Raw genomic sequence first — 22,433 nt, 5'->3', positions numbered from 1 at the left:
ATTTATTTATTTATTATTATTAAATTTATTAATCGCCCATCTGGCTGGTCACCCAGCCACTCTGGGCGATGTACAACATACAATAAAAACAGTTTAAAACAATAAAATTCTACAATAAAAACATTTTCTAAAATACCCTAACCCACCCCAAATGTCTGCCTGAACGTTTTTAATGCATGACGGAAGCTCATTAAAGACGGGGCATGACAGAGTTCCCTAGGGAGGGAGTTGCAGAGTGGGGGCCACCACAGAAAAGGCCCTCTCCCTCGTCCCCACCAGTCTAGCTGTCCTGGCTGATGGGACAGAGAGAAGGCCATCCGAGGCTGATCTTGTTAAGTGGCCTGTCTGGTGCTGCTGGAGGCGCTCCTTAAGATAGGCTGGGCTGGAACCATATAGGGTTTTAAAGGTCAAAACCAACACCTTGAATTTGGCCCGGAAAACAACTGGTAACCAGTGCAACTCCTTCAGCACTGGAGTGATGTGATCTCGCTGGCGGCTGCCTTTAATCAGGCGAGCCGCTGCGTTCTGTACCAGCTGCAGTTTCAGAACCGTCTTCAAGGGTAACCCCACGTAGAGCGCATTACAGTAGTCTAAACGAGAGGAGACCAGGGCATGTGCTACCGATGGGAGCAGACGGTCGGGAAGGAAGGGGCGCAGCCGCCGTATCAGATGGAGTTGATACAGCGCTGTCCGGCTCACAGCTGACACCTGAGCCTCCATGGACAGCTGGGAGTCCAAAATGACCACCAGGCTGCGGACCTGGTCTTTCAAGGGTAGCCGTACCCCATTCAACACCAGGTCAACATCCCCCAGCCTCCTCTTGTCTCCCACCAAAAGTACCTCGGTCTTGTCAGGGTTCAGCTTCAGCCTATTCCTCCCCATCCAGCCACTCACCATCTCCAGACATTTGGACAGGGATTCTACAGCCAACCTTGGTGAAGATTTAAACGAGAGGTAGAGCTGCGTGTCATCCGCATATTGATGACACTGCACCCCAAACCTCCTGATGATAGCCCCCAGCGGCTTCACATAGATGTTAAATAGCATCGGGGAGAGGATGGAACCCTGTGGCACCCCACAAGTAAGTGGCCACGGGTCCGAAACCTCCTCTCCCAGTGCTACCCTCTGGTACCTGCCTGAGAGGAAGGACCGGAACCACCGCAATACGGTGTCCCCAATGCCCAACCCCTCCAGGCGGTCCAGGAGGATACCGTGGTCAACGGTATCGAAAGCCGCTGAGAGGTTGAGGAGAACAAGGAAGGAGCACTCACCCCTATCCAGAGCCCTCCTCATCTCATCTACCAAGGCGACCAAGGCCGTTTCTGTCCCATGCCCAGGCCTGAAGCCTGACTGAAATGGGTCTAGATAATCAGTTTCTTCCAAGTGTGCCTTCAACTGCACCGCCACCACCCGCTCAATCACCTTGCCCAAAAATGGCAGATTTGAGACTGGGCGAAAGTTGTTCAAAACTTGAGGATCCAAGGAGGGCTTCTTTAAGAGCGGTCTTATCACTGCCTCGAGGGCTGATGGCATCACTCCCTCCTCAAGGGAGGCGTTCACCACCACCTTGATCCCCTCACCCAGTCTCTCTCTGCAGCTCATAATGAGCCAAGATGGGCAAGGATCAAGTAAGCAGGTGGTCGGCCGTACCAATGAAAGCACCTTGTCCACTTCATCAGGAGGAAGAAGCTGGAACCGATCCCACAAAACCGGTTTGCCACAGGCCACCTCTTGCTCACTAACTGTATCCACAGCGTGCATACAGCTCTAATCTAATACACCTAATCTAATATTAGGTGCATACACACCTAATCTGATCAATTTTATCTGCAAAGTGCTTTGCCAAGGCCTCACAGGAGGCCTTAGAATGCTCCAGTGGTTCTGGAGCCACAGGACCAACCAGGCTCCGGACCACTTGGAACAGCCTCCTGGGACAGCACTCTGCAGACGCGATGGAGGCAGCATAATATTCCTTTTTTGCTGCCTTCACCGCCACGTGATAGGCTGAAGATACAGCTCTAGCCCGTGTCTGATCGTCTTTGGAGCAAGACGTCCGCCACCGGCGCTCTAGCCGTCTCACCTCCTGTTTCAGAGCTCGTAACCGTGGATTGAACCATGGTGCAGTCCGAGCCCTGTTCAGGGGGAGAGAGCGTTTCGGAGCCACCTGATCTAATGCCCCAGTGATTGCGGCATTCCAGCCACTCACCAGGGTCTCGACCGAGTGGCCATTGGCATGCCCCAGAGAATCCCCAAGCGCATTCAGGAATCCATTTGGATCCATAAGACGCCTGAGGTGGACCATTTTAATGGGTCCTCCACCCCTGCGGAGGGGTTGTGGAACCGAGAAGTCCAACGTCACCAGATAGTGATCTGACCATGACAAGGGGGTGGTGGATATACCCCCGACTTCCAGATCACTCCCCACTTCTCCAGAAACAAACACAAGGTCTAGTGCATGACCGGCTACATGGGTGGGCCCAGTTAGAATATGGTGCAGCTCCCAGGAGGCCGTGGTCTCCATGAAGTCCCGAGGTGCTCCTGTGAGGATGGCCTCCGAATGTACGTTGAAGTCCCCCAACACCAGTAAGTTAGGGGACTGTACACGCACATCAGAGACCACCTCAAGCACCTCAGCCAGGGAGTCAGTCGTGCAGCGGGGTGGATGGTAAACGAGCAGAATCCCCAGACTGCCCGTCGGGCCCAACCTCCAGTACATGCACTCAGCAACCTTGGTCTCCCGGAGAGGGGGTCTGGTGAAGACCAAGGACTCTCGGTAGATAACAGCCACTCCCCCTCCCCGATCCCCAGCCCTCGGCTGCTGTGCATACGAAAATCCAGCTGGACACATGGCTGCAAGGGTTGGAGCAGCAGCCTCAGCCAGCCAGGTCTCCGTAATACATGCCAGGTCTGCACCCTCATCCAGGATCATGTATATTGTTCCAGGCTCAGGCTGCAGGGGGTACTGACAAAGCATGGCAGGAGTCCAGGCTAGTTCATGAGAGCATGGTCAGCTCACTGTGGAGCTGGTACCACGTCAGTGTGGATACAAAGCATTCAAGAGCAGGAGGCTTGGAACGTTGCTGTAGCAATGGTCTGGAGAGCTTAAGCACTTCTGTCAAGCTCCACCGTAAGGAAACTGCTGGGACTTAGAGGGCCAATTCCCAATTCATCAGAGCCTAGTTTCAGCGGAGATGGGAAGACCCATATTGCCTCTGGATATGGTGTGGTAGTTGAGAGGTGCCTCCTTAACTTCCCAGGGTTCTGTGGAGAAGTTGTTGCAGCCAGGATGGGGACAGGGTTACCTCCTCAGGCTGTGCAGGTGAACATATCACTAGTTCCTGCCCCTCCCATCCCACCCTCCCAGGAATCTCTATCTCTGGGGATGGCTTCTGAATCCAGTCTTTTCTCATCCTCTGTGTCCTCAGACCCCTCTTCTGATAGCAGGGCTCCAAGTCCTAGACCATGACAACATATTCCTCACTGGGTACCGATAGTTAAAAGATGCTTTCTTAAATTAACAGTTATTTTTAAGGCCGTGGCTACTACCTCTTGGGCACCCTGCAACTGCTTGTGTGAGAGCAGGAGAGAAACAATTTGATAGTTGGAATGTCACCAGCCAGCAAAGTAGACAGAAGTCTAGCAAGCAGCAGCTTGGGAGAACTGCAAGTCCTGTCTACTACTTGCTTTTGGTAGGACTGGTGCCACTGTAAAAGCTAGCACTGTCTGTCTGCTTGGGGCTTACAGAACACTGTAAGCCGTGCTCAAAGTGGGGGTGGGGCTGGAGGATATGGGTTGGTTTCATTTCAATTTTGTCTGAGGTCCATTTTGTCAGGGGTGTTTCTGAGTGCAGGGAGTGGGATAGCAGTTCAGATTCTGAAGGAGAACCATCAGACATAGGGGAGGTGTTTTCCCAGGCTAGTCCAGATATGAGTAGGCCTGCTTCTCAGGTTACAAACGTCCAGATGGCTGAGCTTGAGGGTCCCTCCTCACCCCCACCCCTGTGAGAGGCAGCGAACAGGAGGATGACTTAATAGATGCCAGGTGCAGGCACAGAGCAAAGACAGAGAAGGCAGGGGCGGAACCCGATTGACCTTGCGTGAAAAGCTGCACTTAGAAGCTTCACGACAAGAGAGGGACCTCCCCCGTTAAGTTAGGCTAGCGAGACCGCCTCCCTCTTCAAACGGCAGGCAACTCTCGTAAATTCCATTTGAATCCCCTGAAGGCACTTCTTGTAGACAGAGAGTCTCTGAGAATTTGCATCAGTATGACCCTGTGAAGTAATGGATTAAAAGCCGTAGACTGAAGCCTCTTGTCTGTGTATGTTTGAGGAGTGAAGTGAAGTGGGGGCTAAGGGAATCCTGACACATTCACTGTCTTTTTAATCCTATAACCTATTTGGTAACAAGCTTGAATTAGTACATTTACTCTTTCAAACAATTACAGCCACTTATCAATCATTCCCATGAAAAGTATAGCTACTACATATGAAGTCAAAACCATGAATAAATACAGCCTAATATTAGGCATGACATACCTTCCAAAAAGTTTCCAGATATTCTCATTGTGTATTTGTGTGCACTTCAACATTGCAGGAGCAGGGCAAGAAGTGTAGTCAGCATGACAATGGCCCATTCCCAACCATGGTTTTACATAATCTTCTGGCTTTGTAGCAGAGGGCCAACCAAGCTGATGAACATTACACTGGATGCTGCTTTTAGTACTATGGAGTTTCTTATATGAGCAATGATAATATTCATAGTCCTGAATGCCCACTCACATTCTGCCATTGATACAATCAACTTTTGAATAGCTACTTTAAGGGAGCAATCCTATCACCCATAGACAGCATCTGGGAGGCCATAGGATAGTTCGGATTTTTAGATCTGACATCGGAGACAGCACTCCGACCTTGGAACCTAGAGTCCAGATTCCCCACCTCCTTCCCTTTGCAGCTGGTGTGGAGAAGAACCGCACCAGCTGCCTCTCTAGGCTCACAAAAGAGACCTTGGACAGGAGGGAAAGGGGGTGGTTCTGTGGATGGGGAGAGGTCTGAGGACGTCAGCTTATGAAGAATCCTCCAGCCTCCCCATTCTCCTTCCCTCCCACTCTGCAGAGCCCCAGCTAGATGGGTGAGAAAGCCTGTCTAATTAAAATACAGAGTGGGAGGAGCACGGAAGCAAAGATTGCCTCCGCACTCCCCCCACTCTGCATAGGATGCCTGTCAGCCTCTGAGTTCAGAGCCTAACGGCATCCCAATAGGATTGCACTCTAAGTGGCTGAAGGTCCTTTGGTATATTGGCCATTTCTGCACAAGGCATTTATCGTGCACTTGTGATTGGTCACTCATGGAAGTTTGCAGGTCCTATACACAACGTCGTCATCCTCCAGGGCACCTCCTGCTTTTTGCGATCTTTACTGTGCTTTTTTCATGACGATGAAAGTACAAAATTTTCCCTCCTCCTGTTAGGAACTGTGGTAAATCTATGGTGTACTGATGAAATGGTGCTTTATTGTAGCAATATCACAGCGTCATCTAGTGGCTTTATAATGAAACATATAGAACTTGCCCAGAAAGGAAAAAAAAACACATAGGAAGGAGCTGATCATAATCCCACAAGGAATCCAGAAGCAAAAGCCCCGGTAAAGTTGCAGGATTTTAGCTTCATGTAGAGGAGCCCATTGTCACAGTCAGCTTTTACCACGTATTCTCAGAAGAGAATAGGGCTATTCCCACCTTCTAGCCTTGCCCAAGCCAGAGCGGTTTGTGAAGTTGGGAGAGAGCAGGAAAGAGGAAACTGTCTTTGCAAATACCCATCTCTCCCAGCATTACAAACAGCTCTGGCCTGGATCACGTGACTTTTCTCAATACTAGTGTAAGTCTGCTCCCAGGAAGACTGTATATCAATTGAAAAGGAGTGGGAAGGTTTTAGGTCTACCTGAAAAGAAGTGGGATAGCAACCCACCTCATCCAACTTGGAGCATTGACTGCAAGTCTCCAACACTTTCTCCTCACAAGCAAACTGACTATATAAAAGGCTGGTCCCGCACCACACACCAAAATTTCCTACTGTTCAAGATAGCAGGATACACAAAACAAGATTTCCCACCTGTTTGGGACAGAAGACCAAATACTCTTTCACAATTTCAATCAAAAACATGGGGTTCAGCTTTTCATAATATTCAATGCTCAAAGGAAGTCCATGCAAAGCAGAAAAATGAAGTTCTGCAGCTTCGTTGAGAAGGGTGCTGGCAGTCTGCTCATTCTTATTTTTCCTTGAAGCAATTACAGCTTGAAGATAAGCTAGGGCCTGTGGGACACAGAATGCTAATTCTTACTCGACATTAGGGTTTTTTAATGATCAACTTAAAAGGCTCCTTTTAGCTAATACCCATGAAGATCAGTGCAGATGTACAAATAAACTTGAGTTTACAGAGTGGGAGTGTGAGATCACCTGCTCCCTCCTCCTTCACATGTGAATTCCACCCATCACCCCTCTACTGGGCTTTGGGTATTATGTGTGATCAGCACCAACTCAAGATGGATTTTAACCCAGGAATTCACCTAACCTTGTTTTAAGAAACTAGTTTTAATCATGATCCTCAAAGTGAATTTAGGAGCATCCCTGAGTTCCTTTTAACCAAACCTGGCAACGGTTGCAGGGGGAAGAGAGCAAGTCAACATTTCCAGTCTGTAAAAGCCGGCTTATTTTACCTCTGCACAATCACATATGATGTGTCTACATTAAAGTGCTAAATAGCAAGTATTAATACTCACCTGTTTGCCATCATGCAACAAATGTATTTGTTGTACAGAAACCTACACTGCTCCTATGATGGCAGAAATTATAATAATGTATAAATATTATGATCATGCAATTCTGCAAAAACACTAAACATCTGTAAACATTATTTGTGCAATAAAAGAGTACAACCTGAAGGACAATCTCTATGGCAAAGCAGACATTCCATCCACCCCAAATTAGCAGAGAATGCCTTTGCCACCAAATGCTATATAGGAATTACAATTCTCATAATGCACTCGGAGAACTGGCAAAGTGGTAAATTTCCTATAAAGGAAACCAACAAAGTCACTGATGAGAATAAAATTATTCCCTGTCCTGCCAATTAGGGCACTCTAGCACTCCCCTACTTCAAGATACATTTTAATGAACTAATCTGCCAAGCCAAACAGGCGCTTTACCATCTGGAATGTGTATGTGTGAATAGTTACTCAGCAACTATGCACGTGATCTCCCCTATGATAAGACTTCTGAGCCCAGTCAGCATGAAATGTTATAGCAGCAGGGACTGCTACCTAACAAACCTGGTGACCTGAGGCGGGTGGTGGTCAACATGCCCAGTGGCTTTCTTCAACCAGATTCAACCTGGAGTCTATCAGCTGCTGACCCTTCTGACATGTTCAGAGCCTAGCATCATTAGACTGGGCAGAAAGTTACAGTGGATGAGACAGCAGAGACCACCAATGAACAAATATGCTGTGATCTGGGGTTGCAGGGCATTCACCTGCATCAAGGCCACAGGTTGCCAATGCATAGTCTAGAATATGTGTATAAAAAGGCATCAAAGGAAATAAGTGTATTCTAACTGAAGATTTTCCAATGGACTGCTGAACTTCTTTTAGGAACTCCAGTTGTTGCTCTGCTTCTTCTAGCTTCCCTCCAAGCACCTGGCACCATATAATCCCTGTAAAGAAATTAAACCTATTCAGCAATAAGTTACATTTTCATATATATGGTACTTTTAATTATAACCACAAACGTTTACTTGTAATTATTATCATTATACGTTTGACAGCATGAGGACCCATACTGGTAAAGTATCATGAATTAGTACAGGGCAGAGCTGTGTCACTTGCCTAGCATCCAGTGCTATTTTAACTGCAGAAACTCCTCTCTTGTCACTGCTTCAGCTAGTATATCCCCTTACAACTAGGCATACAATTTAGCAATCACAGAAGGACAGCTTGTTTACCTGTAACTGTGGTTCTTGAAGTGGTCATCATACATATGGGCTCTGCACCTGCATGGAGCCTCCATTCAGGAAACTTTGTCAAAGGACAAGAGCGTTCCCAACAAGGCAGCCGCAATGGCGGTTGAAGAACTGAGGGAATGGGTGGGAACCCACCCGAATATGTGCAGTAGGGCGGTGGGGGTGGGTTCCCGCCAAAAATCTCTCAGCTATAGAAGTTTCCTGAACGGAGGCTCCGCGCAGGCGCAGAGCCCATATGTGTGATGCACACAGACCATGAAGAAGAACTGTTATTTGAGGGAATGGCAGCAGTCTCTAGCTTAGACCCACGCAACGTGCAACTCCTCAGCCAAATGCAGCCCATCAGCCATGCGTACATGATGTCTACCAGGAGCTCAATAAACCTGTTTTTGGCCACTTATCTGAGACTGAATAAAGGGGGGGGGGGCTGGGGCTGTTGAGCCCCTGGCAGGTATTGTATTAAGGGGCCCTTTGTCCTATTTTTAACATCTGGAGCATGAAATCAATAAACACACCACAAATCAGTACAAGAATTCCTATATTAAGTCTAACTGTCCTTGTTATAGATAAGTTTGAGAATTAGCTGTACTTGGCTAGCAGGCTGTTTGGTTGGTGGACCACAAGTTGGACAGGTCTGAGCCAGAGGCTGCTGCCAACTTACATATTACTAGAAGATGTGGAATCTTCACAAGCATTTTATTTGTAACTCACATCTCGCTATGTGGTAGATGCACAACATGTTTCTTAACACATGCTGAGCACTTCAGGAAATACTTCTTTTATACCTCAACCTTATTTTCTTAAAACCATAATGTGAAAATCTTCTCAGAAGAGTTTGCTACGGTCCTTGCAAGACAACCTGCATGCCAGTTCATAAACTCATCTGGGCTGTGGATCCCCTTTGCACAGTGGATAAGCAGGTACATGATCTCCACCCGCTCAAGTATGAACATAATGTAGTGTCTGATGTGACAAATCCACATGTAGGGCCATATGCCTGAAGAAAAAACTGGTGCCTCTTTCCCACTTTTTTCAGGGGGAGAATTACGAGGGTGGGGGGTTGGAGAGGATGGAGGGTGTTTTTATATAGCAGTTCGAAAGCAAGAAATTGCAAGTAGATAAATAGGTACCGCCTCGGCGGGAAAGGTAACAGCGTTCCGTGCACCTCGGTGTTCAGTCATGCCGGCCACATGACCACGGAAGCGTCTTCGGACAGCGCTGGCTCTTCGGCTTAGAAACGGGGATGAGCACTGCACCCTAGAGTCGGACACGACTGGTTGGGGACACCTTTACCTTTTAATATATATATATATATATATACACACACACACACACACACACACACACACACACAAATTTGTGTATATTCATATCAATGAATACATATGAAATGCATATATATGATATCCAAATTAGTATCCATTTGAAGGTGGTGTCTATACACCACCTGTTCAAATGTTGACAGCGTTATAAGGTCCTCAATCCATTCCATTATAGGAGGTGAGTGTTTATCCTTCCGGTGCTGTAATATCAGTCTTTTAGCTGTCAAGAGGGTGTGAAGAATCCATTTATGCTGACCATTTGTTAATTTCCAAGAAGCAGGTAAATCATTTAAAAGAGTATATACATCATCAGCAGATAATAAAGACTGTTCCAGTACAACATTTATGTATACAATATCCTCCTCCCCCCAAAAAGCAACTAATGGACACTGCCAAAACATATTTTTAAAGGAAGCATTAGCTGCATTGCACTGCCAGGGTTAGAATTATGCAAATCAGGCCAATGCGCGTATGTCCCTACTGCACATGGAACTGGCTTACCGGATGTCACCTAATGACCTGGTTTGGATGATCATTGTAAGCGAAACAAGCCACAGTGGCGTGTTTAAGCTGTGGCATGTGCTGGACGCAATTTGCATAATCACCCAGCTGGCCACGGCTTATCATGTTGTCTGAACCTGGATGGCATGATCATGTGAATCAGTGTTTGGTATAGGATATCCACTCTTCCATCATGTAAATAGAATCCATAGCCCAGGTAACTGCATGAATCAGGCCTCAAAATCTCTTGAGGATGGTATATGGCCCAAAGGTTTACGGCAAGCAGGTATTCATTTAATTAACAAATTCTTAATAGCTTACCTGTCAGTGAATCTACAGTGTTTTCGTCCAGCTCTATGGCTTTTCTATACCATACAGAAGCTTCCTTCCACTTCCCCTGAAGAATTAGCTGATATCCTAACTCATTCGCAAAACGTGCATCAGTGGATATTAGATTACTATCTGAATTTCTAGTAAAATCATACACTTCTTGCAGGATATCTTGATTTTTCCCAGACTAAATGAAAAACAATTTTAAGGGGGGGAACTAATAAGTCATGCATATATGGCACATATATGATCCAAATATTTATTGTAAACAGGAGTCATGTGATGGGACATACATCTCAAAAATGTATAATTATCTTTGTTGTTTTAAAACTAAGCATAACTAATCTATGAAATTAGCTTGTAAATTAGATTCCCCCACCTTGCCCCTGTACATTGAAAAGACTTTATTTTGGATGAGGAGGGGGGACAGAACATTTCAAATGGAGAAATCACCAAAGATACAAAGGAAAACAACTTATAACTAAGGAATATAGGTCATACTAACTATTAAGATAAACATGCCCTTACCAGTCTACTGATCACCAACATTTTTTGAAGGTGAAGTTCTGATCTTTGAGGCTCTTTCAGCTCCAAAGCACCAATAAATTCCCTAAGGAAATGCAATGCCTGCATTAAAAATATTAATATTATTTTAAAACCAGAGACAATGTAACTTCCTAGATCTGATGCCTAACATGACACTCAGTGAACAGACCAAAGATCAGTGATTACTTGCCCATTTAACAATGTTCCTCCATGAGGGTTAGAAAACTGATTTTTAAAATAAAATCTGGGATACAGAATTACAAATTCTGAGCCAGATTCCAAATTCTTAATGTCATGGTGCATATTTGTATCTATGAAGCGAGCATATCCTTACATATATATGTTAAAGGTAAACCATGCAAAAGATAACAAACATTACCAATGATCAGATACTCATCACATCACTGATAAAAAAAATACATTAAGGGTACAATCCTATGGGTTGTGTGCTGGGAACTCGTAAGCCCCTGAACTCAGAGGCTTATGGGTATCCTATGCAGAGTGGGAGGCCCCTTGCGCCTCCCATGCTGCATTTAAGGTAGACAGGAGATTTCGCCTGTCTAGCGGAGGCTTCAGGGAGGGGGAGGGAAGGAGACTGGGGTGGTGATAGGAAAAGGCATAAGCCAGCAGCCCTGGTCCCTTCCTCACCCCCAAGAACGCCCCCTTTCCCCCCATCTTCACGCTCTGTTTACCAAGCACAGAGAGGTAGCCAACGCAGTTCTCTCCATGCCGGCTATGAGGGGGCTTTCCTGGCTACAAGGTCGGAGCCCTGTCTCCAACCTTGTATCTAGGAAACCAAAGAATCCTATGTCCCCCAGACGCTGTCTAAGGGGCACAGGATTGCTTTGTTAATTTATTTGAAAGTCTACAACACCAATTTTATATTACCAATGTCAGAAACTATACTAATACTCACCATACTTTTATTCCCAGTCATAGTGAGATGATTTACAACCATGTACTGCAGTCCATCTATATCGTTTGGTTCCTTGCTTAGGATTCTTAATTTGTTCAAAGGTAATAGAAAGCATACTAAATTACATCATATAGCAGCTAGTTCTTTGTTATTAAAAGAGAAGCTTATATTAACTAAAATTGATGAAGGGATCTTCCAGATGGAGGGCTCTTAACACTACAAATTAAAAGGCATTTTGCACCTATTCTGTTTTTTACTCCTTAACAGATTTTTTCTGGTAAGAAAAAAAGACAGAAGAAGCAGTGAGAAAACACAGGAGGGTTACAAATTGAAGATGACATTGGGCTCCTCCACACTGAGCTTTTATCCTGTGATTGAGATTGCTCCTTCACGGAAGTTTGCAGGCTCTTTACGTGATGCCGTGATCATTCAAGGCGTCTTGCACTAAATGCCCTTTGTTCCATTTTTAAATAGATCACAGATAATGAGCTATCAAATTACCCTGTTGTGTTCCGCTTCAATTTCCTCCGTGAAAAAAGTAAAAGCTGCAAGAAAAGGAGCAAGATCAATGAAAGATAATGGAAGACTCAGATACTGGGAAGGAGGGGGAAGGGGCTGGGGGAAAAGGAAGCGTGTGAAAAAGGGAGTCGTTGTGATCCTGCATTTAAAATGGAAGCAGAACGCCCCATTTTAAATGCAGGATTTTAGGCTGGTGTAGAGATGCCCATCATCTGGACCCCCTGGGCAAGGTGATTGTGGGATAACAGCCTCATCTGGAAGCACCCATTGTCATACTCTGATAAAAGAAGAAAAGAATCTCATCTCATCTCATAACTTTTAAAGAAAATCTGGGAAGTGGAACAGTTTGCTTTAGGAAATAATGGAATCTCCTTCATTGGAGGATTAAGGAAAAGGCATATGTAGAAATTTTGTAACTTAGATCCTAGCCAAGAGTTCTTTGGGTTGTTGATTAGTTGATCTCTTAAGAAATCAAGGGCATCTCTACACCAGCCTAAAATCCTACATTTAAAACAGGGCTTTCTGTTTCCACTTTAAATGAAGGATCACAATGACTCCCTTTTTCACACGCTTCCTTCCCCCGTCCCCCTTCCACTTCCTCCTCCCCATAACTGAGTCTTCCATTATCTTTCAGTGATCTCGTTCCTCTTCTTGCCACTTTTACTTTTTTCACGGAGGAAACTGAAGTGGAACACAACGGGGTAATTTGATAGCTCATTATCTGTGATCTATTTAAAAATTGAACAAAGGGCATTTAGTGCAGGAGACGCCTTGAATCGCAGCATCATGTAAAGAGCCTGCAAACTTCTGTGAAGGAGCAATCTCAATCGCAGGATAAAAGCTCAGTGTGATGGAGACCCAAGAATGGATTGGAAGATCATGCGCTTTATCTCTCCCTTTTCTTCTTGACTGGAAATCCCCTCCATCCCCCTTTAACATCAGTGCAAATGTGATGCTTATTTTTACAGTTAAGCATAATTAAGGACAGAGGGAATTCCCACCTAAGAAAAGAGGCAAGGGGCTTACGGATGTTTAAGAGATCACCCAATGTTACATCTGTACCAAGCTATTCCACTTCTAAGATATATACTGGAATGGGCCACCTCTTTATTATTTAGGCTGCATCCTATGTGCCTAGAAGTAAGCTCCATTAGACTCAATGGGATTCACTCCTGAGCAGATATGCGTAGGATTGTGCTGATATTTAGAAAATGTATGCCCTGCTGCTTTTCCATTGTAGTCACAATGCTCAGGGTGATTGACAACAATTTTAGAACATACACACACACACACCACCCATACAATTTAATAAAATCTTAATAGAGACAGAAGCAGCAGATAAAACCCAGGAGATCTTTGGTTGATACAGCCACTTATCTCCTTTATTCCTTTTGATTGGACCAAGCCAGCTCAACTGCTTGCCTGTGGGGGCTTTTCTAATGAATGACTGCTAGGTGGAACTTCTGTCTTCAGAGGCAATATGCCCCTGGGCACCAGTTGCTGGGATGTTGCCTTTAAGCCCTTTTTGTGGGCTTCCTGGAGGCATTTGGGAAGCTATTGTGAGAAGCAACATGCTGGACTAGATGAACCCTTAGTCCATTCAGCAGAGCTCTTCTTTTCTTAAGTCCCATTCATTTTCAGCAAACGTCAATGTATCTCAAATTGGGAAGAACTAGGAGCACCAGGAAAACAATGTAACCTGAAACAGAGAACTTAATGGGCCATACATTCTGTAAATAGTGGAAGAGGAGCACCTACTCACATTTTTGTTGCTCATCTTTTAAGAAATATTATTTCATTTTAAATAAGCACTTTATAGAAGTAGGCCAAGTAGTTTCCAACTGAAAAGATACTTCCCTATTTCTTCCATTGTTGAAAATCACCTCCTACCTTTTACTTTCTTCTACACTTTGCTCCCAGTCTTGCAAGGCTAAATGTAGCCTCATCTTGGTAACAACAGCTGGAGTAAAGAAAGGGAAAGTAACCACTAACTGGCTAACTATTTCCAGGGCCCCTGAATAATTCTGTTGCGCCATGAAATATTTTGCCTATGGAGAGAGAAAGGATGGAAGAATTAAAAATAATTACACCACTGGCAGAAGTCACCTAAGTGGCCTTTTGCCACTGCCCCACTCATCAGCACTTGTTTGGGCGACAATACAATGGCAGCCATGTTGTCTAGATCCAATATGAATTTGGCATTCATGCCCACATCACTGACCTAAAATAATTCCTTTGATTTCATCAGAGTTCTGCCAATTGATTGTACTTTTCAAATGAAAGAGAATATGAACTTTGTACAGAACAAGAAAATCCCTAAACTCAGCAAAGACATATGGCAACATAAAAAGAGAATCAAATGTACATAAGAATGAATTACAATCAAACTAAAGTTTAATCTAAGATATCTAGGTTACAGTATACAAACATCTGTGACCAGTCCATAATGGAGTCATGTCACATTCAGGTCCCATGGGTTGTGCCAGCCCAATGGACCTGATACCCTCTTACAGCTTTGTAGACTGAAGGCAGCCACCCAGGAAAAGATGACAATATACCGGAAATTTTGACACAGTCTCCAATGTTGTCCTTCCTCACTACAATTTGCATTATTTCGTGCATGGTAGAATTCCCTTGGGTATATTAATGGCTGTGTGTTTATGAGCATGCCACAGTTCTGCAGGATGGCAGAAAAAGCACAGAAAGTGACACTGGACAAAGAATTTAGCTTCCTGAGAATCTCAGCTTGCTTCTTTAAAAAAAACCCATATGCTTCTGTTATTATGATGGCTAAGATATGCTTGAAAGTGTATTGGCAATGTTTGCTAAAATCACAGGAGCTAAAGGAGCTGCTGAATAAGATTTCCATTGGCTAGGGATAGGGATCCAGTGCCCTTTGTAGCATCTTGCTCTCCCCATGATTAGCAAAAGCAAAATAAATTATGCAAAATACACAACATGATACGAATTTGCTCTTTGTGTATTGTTTATGCAGGCTGCAGAATCTGGACTGCCTAGGGGCAGAATTTTCTTTAAAAAGAAAAGAAAAAAGCATGGAGTACAGTGTTCTAGGAGTTTGGGTCAATCAAATTTAGTTTTTTTTTCCTAAATTAAGCAATCAAATTACATTTAAACACCTTTGTTCTACTTGGACTGAACCTACTAACAGCACAAGCTAAACATGTTTTCTCAGAAGTAAGTCCCACTGAGTTCTGTGAAACGTACTGCCAAGTTTGTCTGCACAGGAATGTAGCTTAAATGTGGCTTTGTATGATATAGAGAAGCCATCCTATGTAGTTAAGTGCACATACAAGCACTGATTTCAGTGGGTTTTGGTGGTCCTACCCCTGCATAGGATAAGGGCTATAGAATGTTTGATTTTTAACTTGTAATAGTCCAAGATCTCAGCCTTCAGGAATACAGCCCTAACTGCTTGGGCATCATATCTCCATAACTAATAAAATGATAATGATAAAGAAACCAAAAGCAAACGATCTACCTTTCCCATCATTCCAAATATATCTGTACTGTCTTGAATCCCTTCATCGAGGTATTTGATAGACTTCTTGACAGCATGCTGTTTCTCAGATGTAACATATATCCATCCTTTCAAAACAAGCCCCTGCAATAGTTAAAAAACAACCCCCCCGCCCAAATCTCTTCACCAAGGTAATGAAACTGTGTAATTAAAGCACGAGTATTTACAGTAATTCTATGCCACCCCATAACTGACATTCTCTGGGTGGGGTAGATAAAAAAATTATAAAAATACAATAGAACAAACAATAAATATGCAATTACAATATAAAATGATACAGCTGTTTCTGTTTTTACATATACAAAAGTTAAATCAGTCAATCCTAAAGGAAATCAACCCTGAGTGCTCATTGGAAGGACAGATACTGAAGCTGAAGCTCAAATATTTTGGCCACCTGATGTGAAGAGAAAACTCTCTGGAAAAGACCCTGATGCTGGGAAAGACTGAAGGCAAAAGGAGAAGGGGACAGCAGAGGATGAGATGGCTAGATAGCATCACCGATGCAATGAATATGAACTTGAGCATGCTCCGGGAGAGAGCGCAGGACAGGAAGGCCTGGCGTGCTATGGTCCATGGGGTCACGAAGAGTCGGACACGACTGAACAACAAGAAACCTTAAGACTTTGATAATGTAAAATATAACCAAAACAAGTAGTATCCTTCTGCCATATGGTCCAAGGGGGTTCCCTCTTCACCATGATTCCTACCACCAAAGGAGCAAGGGGAAGAGATTATGATATGGATATTTGGAGCACACTTTTAAATTAAGGCTGTTGGATTTGTATTAAAATGTTCTCCCACAGAGAGCAGAGGAAGAACGTGTCATCAACCTAGCACCCAGATATAGATGTGGGAAGCTCCTGGGGCCTGAGGAAGCCACAGTGCCCATGACACATGAGGACTCACTCATGAACCATTTCAGGAAGCACTCACTGGAGAACATATTATTGTGGAATCTTGCATTGAAGATGAGGCAGAGTCATCTTTAAAGTTTCCCCTCCACCCATCACCAACCCCTGGGTTTGCCTCTCTTCCAGCATTCTCCGATGCCAGTGACTCCTTTCCAAAAGTCCCCTGTAACTTGCTTCCACCACCTCTTCATATCCAACAACAGCAAAGAGCTCAACAAGAGAATTACTAGTGATGCCAGAGTGATTGACTCAAAGTCAGAGCAATATCACTTTCACTGAGACCTGAGCCTCATACAGCTCACTGTAGCAGTATTTTGCAGCCCAGAAGGGCTTTTTTTTTACAGCCTGACTAGCAGCAACACTAATAGCTCCATCTTTGTCTTAAACCCTCCATCCAGACTCCTGTCTTTTGTTACTGTGCTCATCTGTGGGCCCTGGCCTTAAACAAGACAGAGATAAGGCAACAGGATGCCTTCTAGTATTCATACATGGATCTCAGAGGAAGGCAAGTTAGTGCTTGACAACCTGCTGGGATTATCCAACTTTTTCCCAAGTAGGTACATGGTTTTCTTCATAAAACTTGCTATGGAAATTGTCCACTCTCCCTCTCCTTAGCTTGCAAGGTAATCTGCCCAATACCCCTAATATTCAGTTTATTGAACAATATCACAGAATTCAGTGAAGTGACTCCAGTATAAATATCAAAATAGCCCGAACAGTTGCAACATACTATAATATTTTCCACTCATTTACAGCACAGAGCTATGCATGTCTACTCCGAAATGAGCCGCACTGAATTCAGTGGGTTTACTCTGAGGTATGTGTATATAGGATTGCAAACTTAAACAATTAGCTATGCTGGATTCCAGGCCCTTCCATTCCTCAGTGAGAGCTCAGGATTGGACCTCCAACCTATACCAGCCTCAGGCTGGCACAGTTATTTTCCCTCCCATTGTAATCAATGGAAGGGGGGGAAATCCTAGTTCCATCAGAAAAATACTGGCAAAATAAATTGCCCCCACCCACCCTGGCCACTTCTGTTCAGCCTGGGCTCAGGATGCAGTGGTGACTCCACAGCAGATCTCCTGGCTGCAACCCTATGCACACTTACTTGGGAGTAACATTGCCATGAACTCAGCGGGATTTAGTTCCATGCATACCATCATAAGGTTTATGGACTGATTACTGAACTTGGCAAGCAAGAACTATAAATTTTGGGGGGCAGGGGGACATGATGATGTGAAACAATCGGTCCCATTATGTAACAAGACAAAATGAAGATTAGTTAGAGCATACACTAGCCCCAATCCAGAAGACTGCTCACATATTCTATATATTTCCCCAACTAAACAGATGGTTCGGTGTCAGCTTTGCCAGCACTGAGCATCTCACAGTGGCAAGGGTGAAGGAAATGTCTAAAATCAGTCTCTGGCCTTTCCCAAGCAGATGACGGGTCCTGTCAGAACTGAGTGTTTACCATCTGTTTGGTAGTGTGTGCACACAGGCTCACTGTGCATACATTTGAGTGCTGGATGCAGATCTCTCCCCCCGCCCCCTAGCACCTTTTGTGTGCTTTGGTCCTGATCCAGACAGGTTATACATGTACAGAATGCTGTGTCTGCACAATTTGTAGCATTGAGGGAGGTATGTCCCACAGTTTTACATGCTACAAAGTACTTTAAAGGGGCTGCGGTCACATTTTTAATACATTTCCAACTTCAGGTCTTGAGAACAGCCTGATCTATTCCACCCTACCTCTCTTGCTCCATTCGACACTTTCAGCATTTTGTCGACATACTCCTTTGCTTTATCATTTCTATTCATTAGCCACAAAAACATTCCAGCATAATACAATGCATTACTTCCAGCAGTCTTCCGTATTTCTTTTAATTTGGTTTCAAAGTCCAAGACAGCCGAGGAATCTGAAAGTAAATTGTGGAGATGGGAGCATACATTCAACTTTCCCCCCATTTGTTTTACTTTCATAGCAGTCCAGCAAGGAACCTCCTGGGGCTGGTATTGTGTTGTGTAAGAGCAGCAGCCAAGGGGCAAGGTGGATGAAGAACATGTGAAAATGCACAGGAGGATCCTGTACCAATCAGCTATCTCAGAAGACTGGACAGTTAAATAACTATGTATCAACAATCTTTGCGTTGTCCCTTTTTAATCTTTACATAGTCACAACTTTTGTTTTTCAATCCTTGCACATTTTCCCTCTGAAAATCATTTGGAAATAGCTGCACTAGAGAAACAATGGAGCGTCTTTATGGATTTAAGAAAGCACTGTCTTAAATTATCAAGAAATTGTAACACAAATAATTGGCATATATCCTCAACAGTACCAGTACCAAATCACTTCTTGACTAGGCATATGCTCAGTAAAATAATCTTACGCTCAGTAAATATCATTGAACTACTAATGATAAAAGATGTACAATCGGATCCTATGCAAAGAGCTGTGTCTGACTCAGAATGGAATCAGGGCTGCTGATAAGTCTCAGAAGGCTATCACATCCTGATTCAAATAAAACAACTAGGAAAATAAGTTCCATCATGAAGTGGGAATACAGGATGAGAAATCTCACAGAAACCTTCAAATAATTACAGAATGGCTTTTCTTTTATGTTGTGTTCTAGTCTGTGTGGAAACTGAATTCTTTTAAAACAGAAAAAAGTTATAGGACTATGCAATTAGTTTGTATGCCCAAGGGGGCTTTGAACTTGAGGCTGCAACACCGTGTACACTTATCTTGGAGTAAGTGTTATGTGTTTCTCAAATAGCAGCTCTCCATACCATGTTAAACTGCTTTTGGAACTCATGAAACTTTCACTGGTTTTTTTCAAGAAGCCCAAACTACACTGAGCGTGGCCAGAAATTCTCTGGATCTTCGCTATTATTCCCAGAGCATAGAGTTAGAGTGAAATATAATTGTAACTAGCAACATTGTGTACTGAAGGTATTCATAGGTCAACAGACAGTCCAATTAAAAGTGAATGGCACCAGCTCTCTCCCAGACTCTGTGTACCCTCTGCATACCTTCAACATCCAGATGGCTGTATCGCACCCACTTTTTGATGATGATGATGTTAATAACTGACAGTACTCTCCCACCCACATTTTCATTTGATTGATTTTAATACAGTTCTATTTCTATTTCTGATGAATGGCACAAAATGTATTTGATAGCCTGGAACAACTCACCAACATTTTCACATCTTTTGTGTGCATAAATGAGACCTAGGAGGCAGCATAAGGAAACATCAACATGGCGTTTCCGGGCATTCTCAAGTAGTGAGATACCTTCTTGGTTACGACCTGCAAGGATGCGACACAAATCACTCATTAGTTTTTAGCAGCCACCACTTCAAAACTACCACAAATGTAAGTCTTTTGGAGAAAGCTAGATCTTAATCTTGTGCACATGTCTATTAGCTGTCTTGGTGGAAAGGTGGAGTACAAATCAAATCAGTAAATATTCAGAAGTAAGCCCCATTGAGCCATATTACTCTCAAATAGGTTTTTATATAGGATTGCAGTCTTAGTGTGGGCAGATTTTTGTGGCTGGGTGTCAGAATGTTGTCAAAAAATACCACTGAGGTATCTGCAAGCATGGTGGTTTTTGTTAGTTTTCATCCAGCACAAATGACAGAGCCTAAAATCAGGGCTCCGTGATCACGCATTTATGATGGAATCACAGTGGTGAGAATGTGGGGAAACCAGTTTTCTAACGGTGGTGCTTTCCAGCCCTTGATATGTTCTTCTTTGTTTTTAGCTTCTAGCTCTCATGTTTCCTTAATTTGTAAGACTTCTGATATTCAAAAACTAGAGGCACTTTGCTCATTTAGGATTTCATGCTATATTTGATTTTAGGAGGATGTGCTTTTAATGTGTTTATTGATCACTGCTGTATGATTCTTGTTATGTTGTAAGTTGCCCTGAGGCCTTTTTGGAGGCGAGTGGCAGGGTTTGAATTTCAAAATAATAATCAGCAGCACTTCTGCATTCCATAAACCTCCTTGCACTTCCACATTTATTCCCTATTCCCATTCCAGATACATTCACTGTCTCTCACTGGTTCTCACATTTTCTAGTTTCTATTCAAGCCAAGTTTTGTATTCAGACTATTAACCTCTGATTAATTATAAATGTCTTCTAATTGCTAAATGGGGGAAGGTGGGAGAGATACAGGCAACATTTTAGGTTTCCTGCCCCAAACAAAAACTAGAAAAAGGCTTTTCCTTTTGACTATTTACCAAGAAGCAAGGTTCCAAACCCCTTGAAAAACAGCAACACCGGATCATGAGCATGTTTTGACAGTTCGACATTTGTCACATGGACAACGTGGTTGAAGTATTTTTCTTGAGCATAGTAGAGAATTCTAGCCTTGAGGGTGAGAGAAAGAGAAGCGGAAAATTGTTTTTGTTCAATTCATTGCATTAAGTGAAATGTTCACGAAAGAGCAGGGTTACCAGATTTTCCACCAGCCATCTAGCTGTGCCTTTAAGAGCAATCCTAAATATTCCTACTGAAGTCCTATTGAACAGAATGGGGCTTGATTTTTGAGTAGACACGTATAGCATTGCCCTATCAATCTGCAGAAGTTGACAGGTTGACATCTATCACTGTGCCATGGAAAGGATCATCTACTGATTTCTGCAAATCAAGCTGCACAAAATGGCACAAAAGTTGTCAGGCTTTATTCTTTCTTTCTCCCTTCTAGTTAGCTGGCAAGCTTAATGAACGGTATATTGCTGTTCCCAAATCTAATTGATTTAGTATCTCATAGACTCATAGGGCTGGAAGACCATCAAGTCCAACCCCCTGCTCAGTGCAGGAAGCTGGATTCCCAGGTGGTCTCCCATCCAAGTACTAACCAGAGCTGAACCCTGTTTAGCTTCTGAGATCAGACCAGATCAGGCACATCCAGCCCTTTGCTATGATCTTATTCAAAAAAGCTTAACTTTGTTATAAAATTATTAATGGTCAGTAGCCAAGGGAGCAGGCACATCCAGCTCTCCTAAGTATTCCCTTCAGAAATCTTCTTCCATATCATGAATCAGGTTTCCTAGAATTTCATACTGACTTGCTGCAACTGATTACTGTATTTATTTAATATACCACCCTTCCTCCAAGGAACTCAGTGTGGTATATACATGGTCCTCCCCAACTCATTCTGCATTTCATTGCACAGCAACCCTGTGAAGCAGGCTAGGCTGAGAAGGGAGCGACTGGCCCAAGATCAGTTTATTTCGTCAGCCCGTTCGAGCACACTCGCTGCAAAGGCAGGAGTATAAATCTCACAAGTAAACAATGAGAACAAAACGAGGCTTGGTGCCTAACCAAAGTCAAGCTCTGAGGCGGGTTTTGCCCTTTAAGGCTGACTAAAAATAATTTTAAATAAAAGTAAATAGCTTTTTGTGGTAAAAACGAAACAAAACGGGAGGAGAATACCAAGGCTTGAGGGTCCGCGTCAGCCATGGCGCTGACAGGAGCTGGGAAAGGGGGGGGCGGGTGAGAGTCATTCAAAACACCAACTGCCGCAACCGCCACAACGGTCTACCCTCCCCAACCTAACAGCCGCAGCGCGAGGCACAAGTCACGCCCCCGCCTCAGGATAAACACCTCGAATCTCCAATCGTGGCTCGGCGTGTATGGTTACCACAGGCCGCGCCCCCTCCCGTTCCCCGTTACTAAGCGCGTCTCGCGCGGAGGAGTCTCCCCGTCATTCTTCTCACGGCAGCACGTAGATCCCGCCTCCCAGGAGAAGCCCGTCCACAGAGCGTCGCTCTGCCGCCCCCTTTTCCCTCTCTAGGATTCACGCGGAAGGGGGGCCCTCGGCC

General features: G+C 44.1%; 1 protein-coding gene across 1 annotated transcript in view; it reads right to left on the bottom strand.

Annotated features, from left to right (window-relative positions):
* The window catches only part of TTC21A (tetratricopeptide repeat domain 21A), a 57,402-nt gene extending 35,242 nt beyond the window's left edge, over positions 1-22,160 (bottom strand). Inside the window, exons 1-11 of the mRNA XM_084859406.1 lie at positions 22,045-22,160; positions 20,847-20,976; positions 19,795-19,908; positions 18,349-18,515; positions 15,644-15,766; positions 14,035-14,192; positions 11,626-11,710; positions 10,692-10,790; positions 10,155-10,350; positions 7,607-7,704; positions 6,108-6,308 (exon numbers count right to left, since the gene is read on the bottom strand). Coding sequence (XP_084715532.1) covers positions 6,108-6,308; positions 7,607-7,704; positions 10,155-10,350; positions 10,692-10,790; positions 11,626-11,710; positions 14,035-14,192; positions 15,644-15,766; positions 18,349-18,515; positions 19,795-19,908; positions 20,847-20,976; positions 22,045-22,071 — 1,398 coding nt within the window. The 5' untranslated portion in view covers positions 22,072-22,160. The remainder of the gene's footprint in view (positions 1-6,107; positions 6,309-7,606; positions 7,705-10,154; positions 10,351-10,691; positions 10,791-11,625; positions 11,711-14,034; positions 14,193-15,643; positions 15,767-18,348; positions 18,516-19,794; positions 19,909-20,846; positions 20,977-22,044) is intronic.
* Between the last annotated feature and the right edge of the window lie 273 nt (positions 22,161-22,433).

This window comes from Heloderma suspectum, chromosome 5, assembly GCF_057233095.1.
Source record: "Heloderma suspectum isolate Gila_16-S chromosome 5, 16-S_ref, whole genome shotgun sequence".
Classification (NCBI taxonomy): domain Eukaryota; kingdom Metazoa; phylum Chordata; class Lepidosauria; order Squamata; family Helodermatidae; genus Heloderma; species Heloderma suspectum.
This window is presented reverse-complemented; position numbering and strand designations above follow the sequence as displayed.